Source organism: Somniosus microcephalus, chromosome 12 (assembly GCF_052327205.1).
Source record: "Somniosus microcephalus isolate GS21.2 chromosome 12, FLI_Smic_1.0, whole genome shotgun sequence".
NCBI classification, from domain to species: Eukaryota; Metazoa; Chordata; class Chondrichthyes; order Squaliformes; family Somniosidae; genus Somniosus; species Somniosus microcephalus.
Window position 1 is genome coordinate 72429517 of NC_140998.1, and position 27612 is coordinate 72457128.

At 43.6% G+C, this 27612-nt stretch overlaps 1 protein-coding gene across 1 annotated transcript in view; it reads right to left on the reverse strand.

The window, feature by feature from the left end:
- Positions 1 to 27612, reverse strand: part of LOC147109293 (kinesin-like protein KIF28) — a 107109-nt gene that overhangs the window by 49019 nt on the left and 30478 nt on the right. Inside the window, exons 8-13 of the mRNA XM_086004183.1 lie at positions 26193 to 26347; positions 25859 to 25970; positions 23300 to 23367; positions 12309 to 12451; positions 609 to 730; positions 22 to 112 (exon numbers count right to left, since the gene is read on the reverse strand). Coding sequence (XP_085860309.1) covers positions 22 to 112; positions 609 to 730; positions 12309 to 12451; positions 23300 to 23367; positions 25859 to 25970; positions 26193 to 26347 — 691 coding nt within the window. The remainder of the gene's footprint in view (positions 1 to 21; positions 113 to 608; positions 731 to 12308; positions 12452 to 23299; positions 23368 to 25858; positions 25971 to 26192; positions 26348 to 27612) is intronic.

A 27612-nucleotide genomic window follows, 5' to 3' on the forward strand; every position in this document is an offset into this window, starting at 1 on the left:
TTTCTCAAAGCTTTCACCTACCATTATGAATAAAGTGCCGAACCACCCCAGACAATTGGGGGTCTTCATTAACATTCAATAAATAGGGAAACTCTGCCATCATTTCCTCTTCCTAAAAATAAAAATGATTGGTTACAGTTTTATTCTCTGATTTGTTTTTGTATTAAATGACAAATCTCATTGCCATTTAAATGTCAATTATTAGCACTTAGTGTTTTTAATTGCATTGTCAACGTTTGCCTTTTCACAACCAGAATATCGTATGCTCAAGTATGTACTGTATGTGCTTCTATGAAACAGATTTGAAATTTATTTCATCTTTAAAGTTTTTTAAACAGATCAATTCTGTTTCAATTCACAAGTTAGAAATTCTTACAGATGTGCTCTTTTGAAAATAATACACAAATAAAGGATCGAAAGGTAGGAAATGGACTTTAAACCTCCAAGGGAAAAAATATGGAACTCTGTAACTGTTGATGCATCTAAACAGGACAGTACAGTCCTGTTTTTAGAATCCTAGTGTAACAGTGCTGTAGTGAATTGCCCATTATATTTGCTTAAAATATCTGCATAATGGATAGTAGGATGTTAAATACATAAAACATTACCTTTGTAATACTGCTATATTGCTGTTCCCATTCCCTCCTTGCTTCTTCTAGTTTCTGTTGCCATGATTTCTGCATCTCTTTCAATTGTCGTTCATTATCCACAATTAGTCTTTTAAGTACCTCTATGTTGAATGAAATTTACGTTATTTTTTCTGTAATGAGTCTCATATTAAGATAAGCATCACAGGCTGAATGTTAAAACATTTATAACTTACCATAAATGTACCAATAAATCTGCAAAGGATTGGAGTTATTAAATTAGCATGTTAAAAATTAAATAAAGCAATTAGGTTTTCATAAGTGATCATTTAGTGAATTTAAGATAGTCAAAATCTTTATGGTGTTGCTCCCAGAAATACAGAGGAATTGTAATAATGACTTAGCTGGTTTGGGAAGTGGAAAAATTCATTGTAGAAAGTATTTTTTTCCAGATTAGGCCTAAGGTACATGGGAGTAAGACATCACCTGAAACACTTTGTAAATGTATTCATGAAGATTTCCTCTGTTCAATCTAGCAAAGTTCAAAACATGTTCTAAAGGAAACGACCATGTGGGACAATTTCACTAGCAATACAGAACAAAGGTAATCTTCACAAATGTATTTATGTTGCACTACGCCTAGCAGCCCAAGGAATTGTTACCCCAGCTATTGGGGCAAAGTGAAGAGAGCTGTATTCCATATCTGGCTATAAAGAAAAAAGAAAGACTTGCATTTATATAGCACCACCAAACATCCCAAAGTGCTTTACAGCCAATGAAATACTGTTTTGAAGTGTAGTCACTGTTGTAATGGAGGAAAACGTGGCAGCCAATTTGCACACAGCAAGCTCCCACAAAGAGCAACGTGATTATGGCCAGATAAACTGTTTTTAGTGATGTTGGTTGAGGGATAAATATTGGCCAGGACACCGTGGATAACTCCCCTGCTCTTCTTCGAAATAGTGCCACGGGATCTTTTACATCCACCTGAGAGAGCAGACGGGGCCTGGGTTTAACATCTCATCTGAAAAACGATACCTCCGACAGTGCAGCACTCCCTCAGTACTGCACTGGAGTGTTAGCCTAGATTTTTGTGCTCAAGTCTCTGGAGTGGCACTTGAACCCACGAACTTCTGACTCAGAGGCGAGAGTGCTACCAACTTTTTTTTAATGGATTTATTCAACATTAAAAACATTTACAACATTGTGATCATTCCGTTGTGTCATACAAATCCATTCTGCCACTCTGCAGTCATTCCTCCACCACATAGTATCAAAAATAAAAGTTTAATTTGTCTCCCGTAACATATATTAATCTATTGTACTTTAAAAATTGATCATAAAATGCTATCTTTAAATACCTTTCTGAATAAAACATCCACAGAGCCTTTTAATGATCTTTTAACTTATATTTAAAATACTCCTTTAGGTTTATTCTCCTCCCCTTATAAAACAGAGCATTCCTTCTTTGCACAAGCACAAATCTAACCAAATGGAACATTAAATTAGTTGCCGCTCTGCTAGATTCGGGCAGACTCTCCTGCAATCCCCATCTCAAAACTGAGTCCCACGGGATTCACATTTTCACTCTTCGGTCCCCACCCAGCAAAAAAACCTCACACAACTGTTGAACATAGTGCTTAAAATTATTTAACTGCGGGCATAACACCAGTAAATGGGAGTCTCATCCCATGTCCCACACACTGGGCAAGTTGCCACCTCCTCTCGCCCAATCTTACATAAGACCATCATGGTAAAAATCCAGTTATGAGCCAATTTGAAATCTAGTTCAATCCACTCTGGACACTTAAAATTCGCCCACACTCCCTTCCAAATCCTGTTGAAGTCCAGCTGTGGGTATATACTTTGTCAAAACTCCTGACCAGCAGGTGTCTTGAATCTCCATTCTCTAAATACCTCATAGAAATCTCGAGTATTACAGTTGTCAAATTGGACCAACTCCCCTTTCTCCAGCAGAAAGCTTGGAAAAGCGGGACGCATTTTACTTCCTTTGGAGATTTCCGCATTTATTTCTTCCATCCAATCCTGTGACATTGCTCTTACAATCTTCTCATACATGATTATAATTGCTTTTTCCTCCTCCTCCTGATCCTCCTCCCAAACCATATCTCTCACTACCGCTTCTGGCAACCAACCTGGAATCCCCTCATATAATACATCTTTCACATATATAATACCAGCTTTTATAAAAGCTTGATTAAATAATACCTCTCCTTCAATGTTGACCCATCTGTTCAAAAATTCCTCAGCACCCTTGGGCATAAACTGCACACTTTTTAAAAATTGGGCCCCAGTCTCTATAACCCACTTATAAAACCTAGGGAGAGGTTTAATCGATTTCAAAAACATACTACTGTATTGTATTCCATATAAAATATCCTCCTATCCCACTTCATTTAAAAAAATGCTCAAAACAACTCTTCCAAAAACTTGTATTTGACTTCTGAAGAAATCTCTTCACCCATTTGATTCTAAAGAATTTTTTCTTCAAATCAATATCTGAGAAATTGAGTCCTCCCTAATTTCTCTGTCCAATAATAGTATTGTAAGCAACCTAGGCTGGTTTCACTTCCCATAAAAACCTCACACAAGCCTCTCAGATGGACTTTTCCACCCACTCAGGAATATCCTCCAGCATCAATAAGTACCATAGTTTAGATAGCAGGAGAGCGGACACCACTGTCGCTCTTCCTTGCACTTTCGACTACCATTTTTCTCCATCTTCCCAAAATCTTTTTAATTTTCATAACCTTCAGTTCCACATTTAATCGATCCACTTCATCTCTATCCTTCTTGCACCTCATATGCACGCCCAGAACTTCCAAAACCTCCACCACCTTAAAGGGGCTTTCCTCCAACCACTCCCCTTACCCCTTCCTGCAACCAGGCATTGGGACTTACTATAATGCATTCTGGCTCCTGAAGCTCTACAGTACTCCTTCACTACTCCCATAGCTTTCCTCACTGACTCTCCATCTCTCAACATTAAGGTTGTGTCATCTGCATATTGGTGTATCACAGACACCCGCCTGGAACTGGGAACCGCAATCCCGACTACGCCTTTTTCTTTCTGCATCATGTAACCTATTGGTTCTGCTACCAATGTAGCAGCATTGGGGACAGGGGACAACCCTGTCTCACTGACCTCTCTATTGGAAAATACTTGGATAAAAGTAATTACATTTAATACAGCTAAATATGTTTGAATAAAAAATCCTTATCCACTCAGTGAAATTTTTGCCGAAACCAAATGCTTCCAAAACCATCAATAAAAACTCATGAGAAACCCTATCAAGGGCTTTCTCTTGATCTATCTATAACACATAGGCCTCCCTCCCATTCTCTTCCATGAGCTCTATTGCATCTTGGATTGAGAGCACAGAGTCTGCGATGTCCCAGCCTATGACTCCATAGGACTGATAGGGCAAAACTATCTGTGGCATCATCTGCTTCATACAATTTGCCATAACCCTCGCCAAGATCTTATAATCCACATTTAATAATGCGATGGGCCTTCAATTCTTTCCCCTTTAGTTTTATAAACTAAGCTTATGATACCTCTCCTCATAGCTGGGGCCAGGCTTCCCTCAATTTTAATCTCCTTAAAAACCTCAAAGAGAAATGGACTTAAAATCTCTAAAAATTATTTATAAAATTCTGCACTTAGTCCGTTGGACCCTGGGCTTTTCCCGCCTTCATTCCACTTATTGCTACTTTTAGTTCCGCTATTCCTACTTCTTTGTCACATAGTGGAGCGGGCCCAGGGGCCGTGTAGCCTGGTTCTGCTCCTACTTCTTGTGTTCTAATTCTGTGTTAGATTTCAGGAGATGGTTTTATTCCTGTTCCTGGCTGGGGTGGAGATTGCCTTTACAGAAGGTAAGTACTGTAGAAAATATAGGGACAGAGTGATCTCCTGGAAGAGTTTCGATCGCCTAGATGGGTCGGAGAGGAATTTCCCAGATTTTTTCTCCCAAATTGGCCATTGGGTTTTTTATCTGTTTTTTTGCCTCTCCCGGGAGATCACATGGGTTCGGGTGGAATGGAGAGTGATAGAAGATTTGAGGTTAGGATCAGATCAGCCATGATCTTATTGAATGGCGGAGCAGGCTCGAGGGGCCGATTGGCCTACTCCTGCTCTTATTTCTTATATGCTTCTCTCATCCCTCTTTACCCCTCTTCAATAAAAGCACTAACCTTCTCCATCACCAATTTGGAAATGCCTTTTGTTTCTCTTGATAAAAGCTACTAGCCATCTCCAAAATCTCACCACTTTCATTAATGATCTTCTCCCCAACCTTCAACTCTCCAATTAATGATAATCTCTGTCGCAGCTTCTCTTGCTGTAGAAAATATCTAGTGCATCTTTCTTCCTACAACGCACCTTTAGCCTTTGCATGGAGAATTGCATTTTTCAGCTTGCAATAATTCCCACTCTTCCTTTAAAACCACCTACTTGGTCTCTGCTCCCTTATCCCCTCCATCAACTGCTTTACAGATGTTCATAAACCTTCTGTTTATATTCTCTTCTTGACACTGGTTAGCTACCTCTCTTTCTTTCCCATAATGTACTGAAAAAAATATTACCTCATATTTGAAATTGTCCCACCAAACTCTTCTTTCTTTTAAGAATAAAGGTTCTTTCCAATCATTCTTTATTCTATTTAAAATTCCTTCTTTATAAGCAATTTCTTTCAGGTATTGGTTGTTTAAAATCCATACCCCTGAACCACTCTTAACTCTGCTGTTCCTAATTCTAAGAACCAAAGCCGAGTGGTCACTAAAAAATATATGTCCCACAACTCCAACTTTTTTATTAGCACATCGTCCTCAATATAAACCGTCAGGTTTAAGAATGAGACCACCATCTCTTCCGAATATAGCAGAGATACATCCAAGAACTTATCTCCAACCTTCAAACTTAGTAAAAGTCTTTCCACCTCCTCTCGACCACTGACTGTCACCTCGAACCCAACATTCGGCTTTGGTCAACAGGCAATGCAGCTTCCCTCACTGCAGTCTTCATACACAGCCTGGATAATATCTCACGCTCGTATCTCCTTATCCTCGCAATGAACCACCACTGTGTTTTCCTTTCCAAACCTCCTGGAGTCCCGGCCTGAATCTTTGGGCCTTTTATTCTCCCTTCCCCCAACCCTCTGGGCCCCTCAGCTGCCATCATTTCAATAAGTGGCCCAACTCCCACCCGAACCCGGCATCAATGACATGGCGCCTGCGGGCCAGTTCGGCAGGAGGCCGCCATTGGGGTTCCGGGGGACCGGCCCCCAGCAAAGATAAGTCTGGTGGGGGGGGGTGCGGAGGGTCCGAGGCAATTGCGGGAAGCCCGGGGCAGGGCATACTAAGAATTCCTTGTGGGACCCTGCTTCTCCTGGCCCATAAGGAAAGCTTGAAAATATAACATTAACTTGTAGGAATTGGTAAATTCCTGACGAAAATACTGAGAGCGAGTCAATCAGCTAACCAAAACGATGTTTAATGCAAACTGGTGGAAGTAACAAACAAAAACGCAGGAGAACAAATCAACAGGTGCTTGCTTAATGCTGGCTCCACGAGGACTGAGAAGGGGAGGCCCCTCAGTCCGACGTCATGACGTCATCACATTTCCCGCCGTTGGGAACGTCACGTGACCCACGTGATGACGTCATCGCGTTCGGTCTTAACCCTTTAGAGACCGTGCTATTTACATACAGCGAAAGAATACAGATTTAAAGGCAATTATTTACATTCGTATAAGAGTTCCTTGGTGGCTCTGCCACATGCGCCCCCCCAGAGTTGTCTTTAATAACAAAAGTCAATCGAAGAGGAGGTCGGACAAGCCTGTTCGAACGACTCCTATATTCCCGGAGAGGAATTTGCTGGGCAGTTGATGAACAGGTGGGTGGAGCGATCCGGTCAGGCGTGGTAGCAGCGGGCAGTCGACCACGACGCGGTGGCTGTGCAGTTTCGACTGGCTGTTCGAGGTCAAGGTGCGCAGGTTTGAGGCGGTCGATTGAAATGTGGTCGGGCTTGCCACCGATGGCAACCAAAAAGCTCTTGGCACCCGCCTGCAATACTCGGAAAGGGCCCGTATAAGGAGGCCTGAGCGGACTGCGATGGGCATCGTGACGGACAAAAACGAACTTGGCCCGCATTAGCTCCATTGGGATGTGGGAGGCTGGAAAACCGTGATGTGACGTTGGAATTGGCTGGAACACTTGGGCTGCTTCCCGGTGAGCTTCCAGTTGGTCGGCTGCGGACCACGGCTTCGTTGGTGACGGCAGGAACTCGCCTGGCACCCGGAGTGGCTGGCCGTATGCCAGTTCCACGGCAGATGACTGCAGGTCTTCCTTTGGTGCTGTACGCAAACCAAGCAAAACCCATGGCAGCCATGCAATACCCTGGAGGCTGGCTCTCAGCGACGCCTTCAACGACCGATGAAAGCGCTCACATAACCCGTTGGCCTGCGGGTGGTAGGCCGTGGTGCGATGGAGCTTGGTGCCCAAACCTAAGGCTACAGCGTTCCAAAGTTCGGACGAGAATTGTGGACCGCGGTCAGATGAAATATCTGATGGGACGCCAAACCGTGCCACCCATGAGGAAATAAAAGCCCTGGCGACATCCGCGGAGGTAGTGGACGTCAGAGAAACCGCCTCTGGCCATCTTGTGGTGCGGTCAACCATGGTCAGGAGGTGAGTGAAACCTTGTGACGGTGGAAGTGGCCCAACGAGGTCGACGTTGACGTGGTCGAAACGACGTTCCGGTACTTCAAAGGTGGCCAAGGGGGCTTTAACATGACGTTGCACTTTGGCTCTTTGGCAAACGACGCAGGTGTTCGCCCAGTCGCGGACATCCTTGCGTATCCCTCTCCAGACGAATTTGGATGCCAGTAACTTTTGAGACGCCTTCACACCGGGATGTGAAAGTCCGTGTATGGCGTCAAAGACTTTCCGACGCCAGGAAACCGGAACGATCGGGCAGGGATCCCCCAAGGAGATGTCGCAGAGCAAGGAGGTACCCGCCGCGTGGAAATGCACATCTGTTGGCTGGAGGCAGGAGGAGTCGGTACGAAATGCCTGAGTTTCCGGGTCGGCTGCTTGGTCGGCAGCCATGTGTGAATAATCTATTCCCAGCTGGACGGCCTGGACGGACGCCCGCGAGAGGCAATCGGCCACCACGTTGTCCTTGCCAGCCACGTGACGGATGTCGGTGGTAAACTCTGAAATAAAGGTGAGTTGTTGCTGCTGCCGAGCCGACCACAGTTCGGTAGTCTTGGCCATAGCAAAAGTCAGTGGTTTGTGGTCCACAAACGCGGTGAAGTGGCGCCCTTCCAAAAGAAAACAAAAATGGCGGATAGCCAGAAACAGCGCCAACAACTCCCTGTCGAACGTGCTGTACTTGCGCTCATTACTGCGCAGTTGGCGACTAAAAAATGCCAGTGCGCAGTTGGCGACTAAAAAACGCCAGTGGCTGCCATGTGCCGTTGACCCACTGCTCCTGCACGGCTCCGATGGCGTAATCAGAAGCGTCGGCCGTAAGAGCGATGGTGGCTCCAGGCAGTGGGTGTGCCAACATCTTTGCGTTTGCGAGAGCGGCCTTTGTGTCTCTGAAGGCGCAATCCATCTCAGGCGTCCAAACCACAGGTTCCTTTCCCGGTTTTCCTCTGAGGGCCTCATAGAGCGGTTGCATCAGTTGCGCGGCCCTGGGAACAAAACGATGGTAAATACCCAGGAACTCCTGGAGGGCCTTGACGGACTGTGGCCGCGGAAATGCTGCGATCATCTCCACCTTTGACTGGAGTGGCAGTGCCCCCTCCGAAGTGATGCGGTGGCCCAAAAAGTCCATCTGCTGCAGCCCGAACTGGCATTTGGCCGGGTTGATTATCAGGCCATGCTGATGGAGGCGACGAAAGAGGGTGCGCAGATGACTGAGGTGTTCTTCTTTAGTGGCGCTGGCGATCAGGATATCATCGAGGTACACAAATAAAAACTTAAAGTCCCGCAGCACCGAATCCATAAGGCGCTGGAACGCCTGTGCCGCATTTTTGAGCCCAAATGGCATTCGGAGGAACTCAAATAGGCCAAAGGGGGTAATAACCGCCGTCTTTGGAATGTCCTGGGGGTGTACAGGCACTTGATGGTACCCACGGACGAGGTCAACCTTGGAAAAGATCGAATTCCCTGCCAAATGCACGGAGAAATCCTGGATGTGTGGTATGGGGTACCTATCCGGAGTTGTGACATCATTAAGCCGTCGGTAGTCACTGCAGGGCCGCCATCCGCCGCCGGGTTTAGGGACGATATGGAGCGGTGAGGACCAGGGACTATTTGACCGGCGAATAATCCCCAACCGCTCCATTGCGGTGAACTCCGCCTTAGCGGCTGCGAGTTTGCTGGATTCTAGTCACCGAGCCCGTGCATAGACTGGGGAGCCGGTCGTTGTAATGTGGTGCTCCACCCTATGCTTGGCGGTCGTGGCAGAAAAGGTGGGCCTGGTTAACTCTGGAAATTCACCGAGAAGGCGGGTGAATTCGTTGGGTGTTGGCGAAGCGCAGGAGACCGTGTGCGACATGACTGAACCTCGAAAGCATGGGATGGAGTTGGACGTGGCGGCGTTGATCAGCCGACGATTTTTTAAATCGACCGACAAGCTGTTGGCGCATAAAAAATCGGCACCGAGGATCACTTGCGAAATTTTGGCAGTGATGAACTCCCATTGGAAGAGCTGACCGCCGAAACACACCTGGGCCCGCCGTTTCCCGAATGTACGAATAGCACCGCTGTTGGCAGCTTGGAGGGGACAACCGCGCCTCCCAGCCCGGATGTCGAGGATCGAGGCGGGAAGGATAGTACACTGCGCTCCTGTGTCGCATAAGAACCACCGGCCTGAGATGGAATCGGTGATATATAATAGCTTCCTGGAATCGCCAATCGCCATCGCGGCCGTGGGGCCTACTTCAGGTTCGGTCTTCCCGTCGCGCTGTTGGTGCTGGTGTTTCTTCGTTGCTTTAGGCTTGAACCCGCAGGGAGGGCGGCAGCATCTGGCCTTCGGGCTGAAACGGGCGTGGTAATAACACCAACCGGATGGTGGAGGCGTCAGGGCGGGGCCCTTCTGGGCGGGATGCCTCGTGGTGGCGCAGTATTGTTGCATGACAGCGTAAATTGTGTCGGCCTCGGCGGCCAGTGCCACACAATCTGCAGTGTCCGACCTCGCGAGGGCCGCTTGCACCTGCTCGGGCAATTGGCTCAGGAACAATTCCCGAAAGAGGAAACATTGCGGTTCTGAACCAAGGAGTGTGAGCATCTGGCTCATTAACTCCGATGGCTTGGAGTCGCCTAACCCGGGCAGCGTGAATAACCGCCGTGCGCGTTCTGACTTTGTGAGGCTGAATACTTGGATAAGCCACGCCTTAAGAGTGTCGTACTTGCTGTCCGCCGGGGGGTTTTCCAGCAGGCTGATGATCCTCGAAGCCGTGGAGCTGTCGAGTGCGGAGACCATGTAGAGGTAATGGGTCTGATCCTGCACTATGTTCCAAAGTTCGAACTGAGCCTCTGCTTGCACGAACCAGGAGGCCGCCTGTTGTTCCCAAAACTGAAGGAGCTTCAAAGCCACTGCGTTTGCTTCCATCATGTCACTGCGTCTCGCTTCCTCCGCGAAGATCGTCCGCGAAGATTCGGGGTCACCACTGTAGGAATTGGTAAATTCCTGACGAAAATACTGAGAGCGAGTCAATCAGCTAACCAAAATGATGTTTAATGCAAACTGGTGGAAGTAACAAACAAAAACGCAGGAGAACAAATCAACTGGTGCTTGCTTAATGCTGACTCCACGAGGACTGAGAAGGGGAGGCACCTCAGTCCGACGTCATGACGTCATGACGTTTCCCGCCGTTGGGAACGTCACGTGACCCACGTGATGATGTCATCGCGTGCGGTCTTAACCCTTTAGAGACCGCGCTATTTACATACAGCGAAAGAATACAGATTTAAAGGCAATTATATACATTCATATAAGAGTTCCTTGGTGGCTCTGCCACAACTTACATTTTTGGCACTCTTCTGGGTTTGCAGGGAAACCCAGTGCTGACCTCCCTGCTGCAGGTTAAAATGTCATTGGGGTCTGAATCACATCATCAGACCTTGGCTTTTGAATCTCACACACTGCCCAAATCATGCCTGTTAAATTAGCGCAGGGTTTGTGTGCAGAGTCCCACACTGCCTATATTTTAAGCCCCTGCGTGCCTCGTTCTCGCGGGGCTTAAGGCTTTGCATGCAAAATTGAGGAGCAGCACTTTACGAACTCTGTCCATCTGCTTTGCTATTGCTCTTGTTTGACATTTGGCTCTGAGTCACATGCTGAAGGCCTGGTGGCCATTTCCTGCTCCTTTATTGTAGCACATCGCATGTGTCATTAACATTTCAGTCTCATTTCCACCCCATCTGTCTTGCATTCAATTAAGGAATCTATATATGCATTGATGCAATAAGATATTAAAATTATGTTAGTGTGGAGCCAAATACATTGATGTATAAATCTATGCAGTCTAATACAAATGCTCAGGTCCATAAAAATAATAGAATTTAGCGTATATAACCTGCAAAATAGGACAGCAAGAATGGCAGTTTTTAATATAATGCCACCCAATCTGGCCCAATATTGAACCTGCCCACAGTATTGATGCCTTAAAACTGATTAACTAAGTTTGTTTGAAATCCACCAAAGATTTATGTTTATCTTGGTATAGTGCAAGGTAAAAAGGAATATAGGTTATAGCTGTCAGCCTTGGCTCAGTGGTAGCACTCCATCTTAGTCAGAATGTTGCGGGTTGAAGCCCCATTCCAGAGACTTGGGCACGTAATCTAGGGTGACATTCTAGAGCCACACTGAGGGAGTGCTGCATTGCCAGAGATGCTGTCTTATGGATGCGACGTTAAACCGAGGCTCCTTTCAGGTGAACGTAAAGGAGCCGGCGACATTATTTAAGGAGTTGTCGTGGTCAACATTTCATACTTCAACCAGCATCAATAAAAAAGATTATATGGTCATTTATTTCATTGTTGTTTGTGGGACATTGCTGTGCATAAATTAGCTGCCCCATTTTCCTACATTACAACAGTGACTATACTTCCAAAGTACTTCATTGGCTGTGAAGCACTTTGGGATGTCCTGAGGTTGTGGAAGGTGCTATATAAATGCAACTTCTTTAATATTGCCATATCCACCTTCAGCAGAAAGGAATAAATCCATCAAAGCAAAAAGCAGCAGTTTTCAGTGAAAATAAATAATGGATGGCATCAGGTGTACAACAGTTAAGTAAATATAACATGCAAACATCATTCAGTAGTGATAAGCCTGTCTGTGCAATTCTGTGGTTAATTACTCCTCACCTAAGTTCTGAATGCTAGGTATGTTTTTACTTGAATTCTTGACAAAATATGAACATCCTACTGAACTGGAAGAAGAAATGACAGTAATTCAGTATAGCAAAACAACGGCAGTATTAAATATTAAATCATCCCAATGAGTAAAATATCTGTAAAAATTTTATCAGCACAGTAGGTATAAAGACATTTACTTATTTACCATTACTTACCATTTCACTGGAATATCTGGGATAACCCATAGGGCCGTATTTTTTAATAAACTCTAAAATGTCTCCACAGCAGGTGTTCAACCAATTAACGAGTGGCAAATTAATAAACCAACCTCGCTCGTCAATGTGGATATCTCCTGCCTTCTCCAGATCAGCAAGTCTTGCCTGCAGCCTAGTATTATTCTCTTTCAGATCCATGAGAAGTTGTTCAGTTAAACTTTCATTAATCATTGCTCTGTTCTGGATATTCTTAGCTCTTTAAAGACAAGAAATGTGCAAATGGTATGTGTGTGCCATTAGATGTACTCATGTATCATTATAATGCATAACTGTATTACTATGCGTGACAGCAGGTTATTTTAAAATCTCTGACGTGTCTTTATTCAGCAGGTAATATTGTTGTGTGGACGGTAAGCATCAGGAGAGGAAGCTGTGTTGTTATTTGTACCATTCCTGTAGGGAACTCAAAATGGGGGAAGATATCTGTGTCTCGATGAAAAGAACAGGTCTTTGTGTTTTTAATAAGTGATGACATTTACTAAAAATTAAGTTAGTGTTTCTTTACATAGTTCTCTTCCCTCATCACCTTATATAATTGGATAGCAAAATACTCCAGATCCTGGAAATCTGAAATAACAGAAAATGCTGGAAATACTCAGCAGGCCAGGCAGCATCCGTGGAGAGAGAAACAGAGTTAACGTTTCAGGTCTGGGACCCTTCATCAGAACTGGAAAAAGTTGGAGATGTAACAGATATTAAGCAGGTGCAGAGACAGGGGGGGGGGGGTTAGGAGGGGAGGAAGGAATTGAAAGAATATCCTGTACTTTTGTAAGAGGCAGAAAAGATAAAATGTTGCAAATGGGAGTGGCAAAAATCATACAGCATGAAAAATGGGGGCAGGGATAATTATCTGAAATTGTTGAACTCGATGTTGAGTACGGCAGGCTGTAAAGTGCCTAATCGAAAGATGAGGTGCTGTTCCTCGAGCTTACGTTGAGCTTTATTGGAACAATGTAATAGGCCGAGGACAGAGAGATCAGATCGGGAGTAAAGCGGTGAATATTCTCCCTGGTTAGGTGAACAGGGGAGGATAGTATAGACTGCAGCCTAGATTTTTGCCTAGAAATCTAGACCTTGTTATGTCCAATGCTTAATGTGTGTGGGAGATATTTTCCACATGGAAAAGATTAACATGATTTTTCAACATCTTAAGCGATAGTTCACATCATAGCACTGATGAACATTATTCCACCTCTCGTTAGCAGAGTATAGTGGCTGTCATCTCAAGTACTGGAGAATTCAACCACACAAATACAATGGCAATGCAGCAATCAATGTACAGATTTAAAAAATATATAAATAAAATAAACCCTCCCAATGCTGAAAACTAATATAAAAGCAAAAAAAAATTGGAAATACACATTAGGTCTGCTAACATCTGAAAAGAGAAAAGGTAAATGTTTTCAATGTAGATCCTAAATTAGAATTGAAACTGAGAGATAAGTAAACTGTTTTAAAAGACTGAACAATGGGTAAAGAAGAGGGGAAAGGGGAAAGCAAGTATAAGTCATGAGTCAGGTATCCTAATTCCTATCATAAAGCAGCAATTCATGTTTGGCCTAATTATGGTATCAATGCAAAACTTTGCATATGATAATCTTGGGATGAAAATAATGCAATAATGCACGTGATACAGCTAGTGATCTGCTGGTCCCGGCATGGTGTAACTTACATATACCATCAGCATCATTACTCCCCACACCAGTCACACAATCTCCTGGGAAAGGCAAAATCACAGAGATAAACCTTAGGCCATTTTAGGAAAGAAATATGGTCAATTTCTTTCCAACACCCAGTGGTGATCAAACAAGCACTAGGTGAGCAAGGTGACTAGGTACCATACTACCCAGTCGCCCACCTACCTTCTATTATGTTCATTAATAAATAGACATTCTTATTATGAACACAGCTAGCTTTTGCTAGACACTTTATTGAGCACATGTGGACTAGGTACAGTATCTGTAGAGGCATCCATCTTGACTGCTGCCTTGTGGGTAGCCTAGTGCCTCATGGGTAATGTAGTCTTAATATACATACAGCTGGGTAGTGTAGTCTTATATACATACAGCTATATACAGCTCTACACAGCTCTACGGCTCCACCTAGTGTCCACTATAGAATAACATGTTATTGATCATTACATCCCCCTTTCTTTGAGGTTTAATAAAATCAATATCAATCAACTTTCAAGAAAACAATAAAGATAATATCAGTAACACTTTTGTTAGTGCTCTATAAACATAAACATTTTCAAAACAGTCAATACATTTTCAAAGCTTTACATTGTACTCAAAGATTAAGTCTATCAGGCTTTTTCACTTCACGTGTGGATCTTCTCAACACGGGTAAGTCTGATGTATCTTCATGAGATTGTTCTGGCGGCGAATGACAAGATGCAGTTGCGGCATTGTCATCAATCTGCTCTTGAATAGTCTCTTGTGTTTTTAGGAGGGAACAGCGGTTCCTCCTGAGAATCTGTCCTTCCTCAGTTCTAACAGTGTATGACTACACTGTCCTACTTCCTCAAGAACTGTAGCTTTCCTGTTCCATGCATCTGGATCCTCAATCCTGACAACATCATCCCTTGTTAATGGTTTTAGAGTTTTGGATTCCTTGTCTTAGTATGATTTCTGTTTCAGCTTTAACAGTTGAAGTCTCTGTCTCAGTTCCTCACTTTGCTGTTCTTTTGCAAAGCAGGATAGCGTGGTGCGCAACTTGCGACCCATTAGTAGTTCAGCAGGTGAAGAACCACCGTCTAAAGGTGAGGCTCGGTAGCTCAGCAGGGCGAGATAAGGATCAGACTTGCTTTCTGTCGCTTTCTTTAGTAGCTGCTTGAAAACTTGAACACCTTTCTCTGCCTTACCATTTGACTGAGCATACAAAGGACTGGATGTGATGTGCTGAAAGTCATAATGTGCTGCAAACTGTTGCCACTCCTTACAGTTGAAGCACGGACCATTGTCGCTAACGGCAATCCTGGGAATTCCATGTCTGGCGAAGATGGATTTCACATGCATTATGACACTGCTTGCTGTGGTGCTTGAGAGCAGCGCCATCTCAGGATAGTTAGAATAGTAGTCAATCACTATTAGATAGTGATGGGCCTTCAATAACCACAAAACTAGAAGTTATAGACTTAAACAAGTTGGCTTTTAATCACTAAGATCAGAGCTAACATCTCAACACACCGACTGGTTCACAGGAATGAGTCATACAGATCCTGGGATCTTTATGTAAGAGAAGTCAGGGGCGGAGCCAAGAGCCAAGACCTGGAACCTCCCAGGTTAGTCGGGAAAGAGGAAGTGAAACTATACACAGTGGGGGAGGGTAATATACATGAGTGCAAAACGAATACAGGATCAAGACAAACAGATTTCATTGCATTCACCCCTTCTATAGATTTAGTCCATCGGGGTGATGTTTCTTAAAAGTTGGTATAAGTGAGTCTGTCAGGAGGTTTTGCAGTTCTCAGTGATCGGTGCAAAGCCAGTTGGGGTGCCTCTAGGGGAGTGGATTCTGGTTCCTCCGCTGTCCGGGCCTCCGCAGTGTCTTCCAGGTTATCTGCAGTGTCCTCCAGGTTAAAGTTGGGTATTGATACCTCTGGGCGTCCTGTCTCTTTGTAGTGTAGGTCTTCATCGGGTAGTCTCCCATCGTTCTCTCCGCTCCCCGAGGGAGCGAGGTCTTTTATGGAAACAGTGTCCTCTTGCCTGTCAGAGTATTCGATATAGGCATACTGAGGGTTTGCATGGAGGAGCTGTACCTTTTCCATAAGGGGGTCCGTTTTATGGCCTCTCACGTGCTTCCGCAATAGTACTGTCCCCGGAGACGTCAGCCACGCGGGTAGAGATATGCCCGAGGTGGATTTCTGGGGGAAAACGAACATCTTTTCGTGAGGGGTAGTGTTAGTGGCAGTACATAAAAGAGACCTTATGGAGTGGAGCACGTCTGGGAGGACTTCCTGCCAGTGGGAGGTCGGAAGGCCTTTTGACTTTAAGGCTAACGTGACAGCCTTCCAAACAGTAGCATTCTCCCTTTCCACTTGCCCATTACCCCGGGGGTTGTAGCTAGTGGTTCTGCTAGTGGCTATCCCCTTCGAGAGCAAGAACTGGCGCAGCTCGTCACTCATGAATGACGTCCCCCTATCGCTGTGTATGTAGTTCGGCATGCCAAACATGCAGAATAGATTACGGAGACACTTGATGACCGTGGCACTGGTCATGTCTGGGCAAGGAATGGCGAAGGGGAAGCGGGAATATTCATCAATGATATTGAGGAAGTATACGTTACGGTCGGCAGAGGGAAGGGGTCCCTTGAAGTCCAGACTTAGGCGCTCGAATGGCCGTGTGGCTTTGATAAGGTGTGCACGGTCAGACCTGTAGAAACGAGGCTTGCATTCCGCACAGATGCGGTAGGCTCTGGTCATTGCCCTGACCTCCTCGATGGAGTGGGGCAGATTGTGGGACTTTATAAAATGGTATAGTCGGGTGACCCCTGGGTGACAGAGGTCGTTGTGGAGACCCTGTAATTTGTCCGTATGAATGCTGGCACACATTCCCCACGATAGGGCGTCTGGGGGTTCATTAAGGGCTCCCGGCCTGTACATAATATCATAGTCGAACGTGAATAGTTCGATCCTCCACCTGAGTATTTTGTCATTCTTGATTTTCCCCCTTTGTTTGTTATTAAACATGAAAGCCACCGACCGCTGGTCGGTGAGCAGGGTGAAACGTTTGCCGGCTAGGTAGTGTCTCCAGTGCCGCACTGCCTCCACTATAGCCTGTGCCTCCTTCTCGACAGAAGAGTGCCTGATTTCAGGTCCCTGAAGGGTTCGGGAGAAGAAGGCCACAGGTCTCCCAGCCTGATTGAGGGTCGCAGCTAAGGCAAAGTCTGACGCATCGCTTTTGACTTGAAAGGGAATGCATTCGTCCACTGCACACACTGCAGCCCTTTCAATGTCCTGTTTAATACTGGTGAAAGCCTCCTGAGCTTCAGCTGATAGTGGGAAGGACGTCGATTTAATGAGGGGTCGGGCTTTATCAGAGTAATTGGGCACCCATTGGGCATAATACGAAAAAAATCCCAGGCACCTTTTTAAAGCTTTGGGATTGTGTGGCAGGGGCAGTTCCTTTAGGGGGCGTAATCGGTCAGGGTCCGGTCCAATTACCCCATCTTCCACCACACAGCCGAGGATACAGAGACGGGTTGTGTTGAAGACACATTTGTCTTCGTTGTAGGTTAGATTCAACTTTAGGGCAGTTTTTAAAAATCTCGCAAGATTTAGATCGTGGTCTTGCTGGTTGTGCCCGCAGATAGTGACATTGTCCAGATAGGGGTAGGTAGCTTGTAGTTTATTCTCGTCAACCATGCGGTCCATCTCACGTTGCAAGACCGAGACCCCATTTGTTACCCCGAAGGGCACTCTGAGAAAATGGTAGAGGCGCCCGTTCGCCTCGAAGGCGGTGTATGGGCGGTCCTCCGTTCTAATGGGGAGCTGGTGATACGCGGATTTGAGGTCGATAGTTGAGAAGACTCGGTATTGCGCAATCTGGTTGACCATTTCTGATATGCGGGGTAAAGGGTAGGCGTCCAGCTGGGTATAAATATTAACAGTCCGGCTGTAGTCAATTACCATCCGTTTCTTTTCGCTATTTTTAGCTATGACTACTTGGGCACGCCACGGGCTGGTACTGCATTCAATAATGCCTTCCCGCAGGAGTCTGTCCACTTCCGCCTTGATAAAGTGTCTGTCTTCCAGACTGTACCGTCTACTTTTGGTCGCTATGGGCCTACAGTTCGGAGCGAGATTAGCGAATAAAGAGGGCGGACTGATTTTTAAGGTTGATAGGCCACAGACTGTGAGTGGTGGCTGGGACCCGCCATATGCTTGCGTGATACTTTCATGGTGGCACTGGAAGTCCAGGCCCAAGATTACATTAACACAGAGTTCTGGCATCACGAGGAGTTTAAAATCCTTGTAGTCCGTGCCTTTTACAGTCAGTGTTACCACACAGTAGCCCAAAATGTCCGAAGTGTGGGGCTTAGCAGCCATAGCAATTCTGCTCCGTGTAGGGGTTACCGTTAATGAGTGCCGCCGTACCAGGCTAGGGTGGATAAAACTCTCGGTACTCCCACAGTCAATTAAACATTTCGTTAAATTCCCGTTTACCTGTATGTCCATCATGGATTTTGTCAACGGGTGTGGCCTGGATTGATCCACCGTGATCGAAGCCACTGTTGGGCCCTGGGCGGCCGTTGAGTCGGGAAAAGATGGCGGATCCCAAGATGGCGGCCCGCACGGCATGCACGAGGTGGTGACGGAGTTGGAAATCGGATTCCCCCTGCAGACTTTGCTAAAATGCCCCTTTTTCTTACATTTGAAGCATGTAGCGTCCTTCGATGGGCATCGTTGTCTGGGGTACAGATAGTCTTTACCATTTAAATGAAAAAGGTCCATACCAACCTTTTGCCATGGTGCTGTTGGTATGTCAGCTACTATCATTGGTTCCTTTGCTTGTTTGTTTTGGTGTTTCTGACATGTCTCACATTTGCCTATCATGTTCTCAATGTCCTTATTTATGCCAGGCCAATAAACAGTGTCTCTTGCTCTCCTTTTGCATTTTTCAATTCCGAGGTGTGTAGAAGTGCATCAGCATAGAAATATATATCCACATAAAATTAGTATAAAATAAGCACACATACTCTCTTATATTAAAATGGAGTCTGGAACTGTTTCAACAGGCCAAAATGGCTTCACACAGTATAACATAAGGGGAAACGGGCAGGCCCATATTAGGAAGCGGTTTAAGGAAGAGGATGTGACTCCTTTGTAGCTTGCAGGCTAAGCAGTTCCAGTAAACAAGATAAGCCTAGTAGAACAAAAGCATGATAACCGAAGGACATGTACTGTAAACATTCGTATGAATGTCCAGAACCAAAGTGAGAGACAAACCGTCTCCATTGTATAAAATTAATTAACTTTATCTAAAGGTATTCCTGCATCATGACTTTTGATTATCTATTGACTAACCTTATCTTAAGACACTGAGGCTCTGCTGACCCTTTAGTCATCTTCTTGTTGACCTTAAACATTCCTTACTCATCTCTTTCTTAATGTTATTAATTGTGTCTCAATACCATACCATGTGATAAAAGGTTTTGATCTTTGTGTATAAAAAGAGGTGTTTTTGTCCATGTATTCGGAAAAGTCACGATAGCCTTTGCCTACGTGAAGCTCCCCTTGCTAGCAAGTAGATTAAATAAAGTCTGCCTTTGACGATCACTTTGTTTCACAGAGTCTTATTGAACAGTTGAAACTTCGACAGGTGTCCCTCATGAATCCTTTTGAGCATGTCTTGACGTAGAGCCTGTGGAATGACTATTCTGTTCTGTTTTAGTAATAGTCCACTTGCGACACTCAATTCTGACCTTATGTGAAAATATTTTGGACAGGAACCTTTTGGCCAACCATGATGAATGTTCTCTATTACTGTTTTTAATACTGTATCTTTTACTGTTTCTTCTGCTATTTGCTTTGAATTTGTGTCTGAAACGGGCAGCGCAGCAGTGACCATACTCACATGAACATCCACGTCTTCTTCAGTAGAGCTCACATGACTCATTGTGGGTGGTCAGGATAGTGCATCTGCTAACACTATGTATTTGCCTGGTGTGTAGATCAGTTCAAAGTCATATCTTTGCAGCTTCATCATGAGTCGTTGAATCCTTGGAGACACCTCATTCAGGTTCTTTTTTATGATGGCAACCAAAGGGCTGTGGTCTGTCTCAACTGTGAAGGTGGGAAGTCCATATATGTAGCCATGAAACTTTTCTAGTCCAACTACCAAGCCGAGACATTCCTTTTCAATCTGGGCGTATCGACACTCAGTATCAGTCATAGACCTGGAGGCATAGGCAACAGGCTTCCAATCTTCACCCTCTGCTTGTAGCAAGACCGCACCTAGGCCATCTTTTGATGCATCCGTTGACACTTTGATTCTTTTTGTTGGGTCAAAGAAGATGAGTACAAGTGTGGTTGTCAGCACTGTTTTGAGGTTTATCCACTCTTATTCATGTCTTTCTGTCCATGCGAACTCATTTGTTTTATGTAGCAGGTCTCGCAGACAGGCTGTCTTGGCTGACAAGTTAGGAATGAACTTTCCAATGAAGTTTATCATCCCCATGATGCGTAGCACTCCTTTTTTGTCAGTGGGTCGGGGCATTTTGAGTATGGCGTTTACTTTTTCCATATCTGGCTCTATTCCTTTACCAGATAGATTATCTCCTAGGAAAGTGACTTCCTGGATGCCAAACTGACACTTGGCTTTGTTGAGCTTCAGTCCATTCCGGCGTATGCTCTGTAGCACTTTAGTCAGTCTCTCATTGTGTTCTTTCAGTGTGGAGCCCCAGATGATGATATCATCAACATAGACCCGAACTCCTTCCAGACCTTCAATTATGTGTTCCATCGCTCTATGAAAGGTTTCAGATGCAGATATTATCCCAAAAGGCATTCTGAGGAAACAATACCTGCCAAATGGTGTGTTGAAGGTACAGTATTTGGTGCTCTCTTCATCCAGTTTTAGTTGCCAAAATCCTTGTGAGGCATCGAGCTTTCTAAAGTATCTACACCTGACATTTCACTGGTGATTTCTTCTCGCTTGGGAATCTGATAGTGTTCACGTTTTATGTTTGCATTTAAGTCCTTTGGATCCATGCATATTCTTAGATCATTGTTCTTTTTCTTTACACATACCATGGAGTTAACCCAGTCTGTTGGCTCTTCGACTTTCCTGATGACTCCTAGTGTGGTCATTCTGTCCAGTTCATTCTTGAGCCGGTCATGCAGGGGTGCTGGATCTCTTTGTGGAGCATGTACCACTGGCTGAGCATCCTCCTTTAGCTGGATCTTGTAAGTGAATGGTAGAACTCCAAATCCTTTGAACACATCCTGGAAATTATTCACTACAGAATCCACCGAGTCATCTGGTCTGCTTATGGCACAGTTTAAATGGTAGACTCTCTTGACCAGTTCTAAGTCCTCACAAGCTTTGTCACCCAGTAGTGAATCAAGTCTTTCAGCCACAACAGAAAACATGAGATGATGCACTTTGTCTTTGACTGTCACTTTAAGTCTGCATACACCTAAGCTATCTATTTTCTGTCCATTATAGTCCTTCAGTAGTACTGGCTTTTTCTGTATTTTGGGCTTTTCTTTCATATTGTTAATGTCACTCATACTGATTAAGTTTGCTTTTGCCCCAGTGTCTAGTTTCAAGGTAACTAATGCTCCATTTACCTGCAGTGGGATCATCCATTTGTCCTCTTTTACTGCATTAACTTTATGTTCAGCATTGTCCATTTCTGAGGGCTGCACATTTTCTGTATCCTTTTTGATATTGTCACATGACACCATTCCTACAAAAAATGTCTCACTTAAATCAGTGTCCTCAATTACATTAACTCGTTGCCCTTTCTTAGTTTTTACTTTTGAAAAGCATTGTTTGGCAAAGTGATTCTTTCCATTACACTTTGTGCACATTTTTCCAAACGCTGGGCATTGTCTTAACTGGTGTTTGTAACCACAGCGTTTACAATTAAAAATGTCATCCTCCGATTGCTTTTCATTTCTGTTCTGCCCACGTTTCTTCCCCTTGTAGGACACAGCACCGACAGCAGCATTATCACTCATTACAATCGCATCATTATTGATTTCACTGAAAGTCTTCGCGTGCTTTCGAGCTAGCTCGCTGGCTTGGCATATTTTCACAGTATTTTCCAAATTTAGTTCGGTTTCTCTCAACAGACATTCCCTGACTTTTTTATCATGAATACCAAACACAATCTGGTCACGAATCATGGATGCTTTCAGCTCAGAGAAATTATATGTCTGTGCTTTCAGTTTCAGATCAGTTATAAAGCTATCAAAAGTCTCATTTTGCTGCTGTGTCAGAGAACAGAAGATGTATCTTTCATAGGTCTCATTCTTTTTGGGAGAGCAATGTGCATCAAATTTTTTTAGCACATCTTCTAATTTTTCTCTGTTCTCCTCTGGATTAAATACAAATGTATTAAATACCTCTATCGCCTGTGGGCCTGCAACCGTAAGCAGCAATGCTATCTTCCTTGCGTCTGGCTTCGTACCGAATCCGATGGCTGCAATGTAGAGTTCGAATTGTTGTTTAAAAGTCTGCCAATTGTAGTCGATATTTCCTATGAGTTTCAAACGCTCTGGTGGCTTCAAATTCTCCATGTCGCTTTTCACAATTTTCAGCAGATCTTCACCAATCCTGGTACCATATTATGTTCATTAATAAATAGACATTCTTATTATGAACACAGCTAGCTTTTGCTAGACACTTTATTGAGCACATGTGGACTAGGTACAGTATCTGTAGAGGCATCCATCTTGACTGCTGCCTTGTGGGTAGCCTAGTGCCTCATGGGTAATGTAGTCTTAATATACATACAGCTGGGTAGTGTAGTCTTATATACATACAGCTATATACAGCTCTACACAGCTCTACGGCTCCACCTAGTGTCCACTATAGAATGACAAGTTATTGATCACCTTCTACATGTAGAGGTGTTTGCCACTTGCAGGAACTCATCCAGCTCCCTTATATAAATGCTTGAAGCAAATCTACACTCACCGTACGTGACAACAACTTACTCCAGAGGTTGATGACTGTCTGAAAAAAGAAGTACCTCCTAGCATCTAAACTTGTTCCATGCTTTTGTACCTTATACGCATGTCCCCCCTAAACTATCTAGTTCAAATAGATTATCTATGTGGACAGTCTAATCTTTTCATTATTTTAAAGACCTCATTCATATCCTTGAAGTTTATGCTTTATGATGAAGAGCAACTGCCCTAATGCCAATTCCTGCAGGACCCCACTAATGACTGGGCCCCACACAGAGCCTTTACCTTCTGTCTACTCTGAAGGATAGATTGGGAGGGTAACATATGCTACAGATACCATTCTATCTGGCTTTGTTACTGATTCAGAGGGAAGATTTAGGAATAAACAGCACCCTTCTTTACCTTTCTGCAAATCGCAATGTTGACATGGTCTCATCATAACAGATGTCTGCTGGGCTTATCGTTGCAACCTGGAAATAGTTCTTGTAGTAAATGATCAGTATGCCATAGTAAATGGACATGATCTTATATATTAAACACATATCTTTTACTGTCCTTTACTCATTTCAAAATTTGAACAAAAAATACCCATAAAGATTTGTTCAACCACTCTGCTTTTCACGTGAATTAAAAACAGACTCATACATTAAAATACTAGAAGAGCCCCATGTGAGTTAATTTAGTTTTAAGCACAATCCTAAATACGCATACTGTAAAAGAGAAGAGAAAGAGTTGTTTATTATTCCACTCACTGAGGGTGTAGATCAAGGATTTTCACCAGTCCCAGTGCACTAACTTTTGTGTACTAATCTAACCTCACAACAAAGGCGATGGAAGACACAACAATTTCAGTCAAGATATTTCTGGATTTCAGTACTGCTGAAGTATGACTACTTCAAATTGTTCCTGTCCAGTTTCCTGAAGCTTCATTGAAAGCTTCATTGCACTTCAATGTGCTAGATCTAAGAAAAGCCCTGAAGTTATGGGAAATCCTCCGTTAATAAAGAGCTCCGTGGTGTGCTGTTCAGGTTCTGTCCAGCAAGACAACATTTAGGCTGAGGTTTTCTGCCGCTGCACTCACCAGCCCCTGATTTTAATTTTCAAGAAAATCCCAGGCTGGTGAGCATGGAGCAGAACATCCTGGCCTTCGTCTTTAACAGATGGAATTGAACTGTTCTCAAGCAATATCTTTAAGGTCACTAGTAGAGTTTAAGTTGGTAGCAGACATTTTCTTGTTTTTGAAAGGGGGAAGAGTCATGCTCACGTTTGTCACCATGCCATGCACAAGTACCACAATGATCCATTTCAATGGGAATTATATCCCTGTGTTTTGAAACAAATGTGGAAGGTTTGTCAGCCACTTTTCATGAAGATAGTATCCTTTAAATATTTACTAAAGCATAAACCAATTTCACCACTGCAAATAGGAGTAATAACCTATAAGATCAGCTATGTGAGATCACATCCTATTTAAAATCATAACCCTTGAAATTACAGTGTGATAATAGGTATAAAAGCTTAATGCATTTGAAATTCCTTTTTCCTGCTATTGTAGATGCGTTAATCCATTTATTTTAAAAGGGTACTGCCGATGCAAAAATAGCTATAAAAGGAATTTGAAATGAATGCATTAAATGTTCATACCTATCAATCCACATCATAATTTCTGGGCCATAATTTTTTGAAATAGTAATTTCAGTCCATTGTCACTTATGCAGAGGTTGGCTGCCCTCCTTCCACCCTATAATGGATTTCTAAACATTTTTACTTATTTAAATACTTGCAGAAACATGTTGGAAGCATAACATTTACTTTCTGTAATTTTTTTGCATCTTTCTTTCATAGAATATGCGATAACTATCTTGTGTTTTTTGATTTTCTTCCTTTTCTTCTGATGTTAGTGGTTCATCCTGTGGTACAGTTCCACAGATACCAGTCATCCTCTGGTACTTCTCCAAGCAGCATTTTCAATGTGCAAACCTAAATAGTGGGGCCTGGAAATCCCACTGGAGTTCTTCTAGTCTCCCGCGGTAACTTCGGCAGGCGGGAAACTGGAGGAACTCCTGGAGAAAAAGCCTGAACAACTGAAAATGTCCATTTATGCCTTTTTGCTGATTTATACTGATTTCCCACCAACATTTCAGCTGGAAACTGGGAGAAACCCTGCAGAATTTCAGGGCCGGAGTGTCAGTAGACTGTTTGAGGCTAAGCCTGCCCCTGCTATTATCTGATGTCCACACATGCTAGCTTTCTGGCAGCCACCACTGGATAGTAATCAGGAGTGGGAACCCTGATTCATTCTCCAATCCCTAGACTGGGGGCACTATGGCTAATTATAGCTCCTAATCATTGCTGTGACATAGAACTGCTAACCAAGGACACAGCGGGCACATTGCTAGTCTATATGGCTCAAGTATCACTCTCAGTCACTGGGGAACTCTCAGAAGCTTATATTTCCTTCACGGTTAGGTGGACTGTACTGCATGGTTTTCAAATTTGGTAACTTGTGGAACTCTGTGACATTCCAGCCGTCACAAGGTCACCGATGGGACTTAATTCTGAAAGCAGTTAAGATCAGTTATGAAGTCTTCTTCGCAAGTTGAATAAACTGGCTAGCTTATTGCTCTTCATCTTGAATTCCAAGATATAACAGGCTGTGAATGTGATACACTGAAAAGTGGACAGATATCTTAATTTGTTACAGTTAAAATGATAAAACAATTCAATAGAATTTACTTTCCCTTTAATGGACAGACGGAGTCAGATGTGCCAAAATGTGTTAGTCACTGAACTGCACTGGAGCTGAAAATATAAATGTGCTAACGAGTCCTCATCACATTTTCACCAAAGTGTAGTTGGAGATAATTTTGAAAAATGTAGTTAAAAGAATTTAAGATCATTTTTAGCCTTCTTGAGTTGGGAAAAGTTAATAGATACTTCTATCAAGTCGTTAAAACTCACCATAATTGTCTTGCTGTTCCCTCCCAGCGCTGTGCTGAGTAGTTTGGTAAGTACTGAGTTGCGATAGGGAATGTACTGAACTCTCTTGCCCACAGCCTTGTCCGATAGGGAACTGTACAATATGTAATGAAAAGTATGCAGTTTCTCACTTTAACAGCAGGTACATAAAGACATCAAGGCTTGGTCACACTGAGTTTGTTTACTGTGTACAGTACAGTATAAAGAATTGCCAGTGCAGGAACCAGGCATAAATATTAAAACTGCAAGCTGAACTCCAAATGCAATATCAGTTTCATTTACTTTTTGAAGAAAGATCAGGTTGGGTTAAGCTCACCTAATAACATTTCCAAGAGTTGTTAGACTGAGATTGATTGCTCGTGCTTCATTGAATCTGTCAGAAGTGACTCCCGCACTTCGCTGCCTTTCACTGCCAGCCAAATCCACCAGATCAATCTCCGAATGCTTCATAGTGAGTTGGTCTGTAAACACCTGTTATGAATACTAAACAGTTATTTATTTGTTTATCGAGCTATTATCAAGGTAACTGTCAAAATGAATGAAATACGATGGACATGCTAAAAATTGTGGGCCTAAAAATACTGAAAAATAAGATGAAAAATGTTGTAAAAACATATGAAAATATAAACATGGAGGATTGTGGTAAGAAGGTTGTTGCAATGATCAATGTTCAATGTGTAGTTGAAAATAGGGAACATTTGGCTTACTTTGCTGAAAACGTTTATAGACAAATATTTAAGCAATCCTTCAACAAGTGAAGTGATTGAGATTAACCAGCAATTCAATTTCTTTCATGCACATTATTTTGTAGAATTTTAAAGGACTGAAAGAATTAGAAAGAGCAACAAGCAGTGCATTTATTTGCAGCATCAGAGCTGTGTTAATGGCCCTGTGGCTGCATTATTCACTGATCCTGAAAAATATATTGCTTTTCAATAATACCCCAGCATTGAATGACATGATTCTAATTTAACGTGGATATGGAATAAATTATGAAGAGGAAAAATCCTTGCAGTTGACAGTCAATACTGTTAGGTATAAATAATGGAGTCAATAGTGGATAATTCACTTGCTTTGTGGCACAGGACAATAGCGTCTTGGCTCTAGACAGCTAAGGCTACTAACTTGATGGACAACCAACACAGAGGTGTAAATCAGTGCTATTAACTATTGAAGGACCTCTGTAGTGCTATTGTTTATATCACACATGTGGGGGGCTGATTTTCAATTTTACGGTACATTGGGCGGGTGGTGGGATGAATATTCGGATGCCTGCCCAATGTCACTCGTAAGAGAGCGATCAAGTTCCATGGTCGAGCCTTATTACCATAGAGAGGGTACAGAGGAGATTTACAAGGATGTTGCTGGGAGTAGAGAATCTTAGTTATGAGGAAAGACTGGATAGGCTGGGTTTTTTTTCCCTTGGAACAGAGGAGGCTGAGGGGAGACCTTATTGAGGTGTATAAAATTATGAGGGGCATAGATAAAGTGGATAGAAAGGACATATTTCCCTTAGCAGAGGGGTCAAAAAATGTGGGGCACAGATTTAAAGTAATTGGTGGAAGGTTTAGAGGGGATTTGAGGGGAAATTTCTTCACCCAGAGGGTTGTAGGGGTCTGGAACTCACTGCCTGAAAGGGTGGTAGAGGCAGGAACCCTAACCACATTTAAAAAGTACTTGGATGTGCACTTGGGATGCTCTAACCTGCAGGGCTACGGACCAAGAGCTGGGAAGTG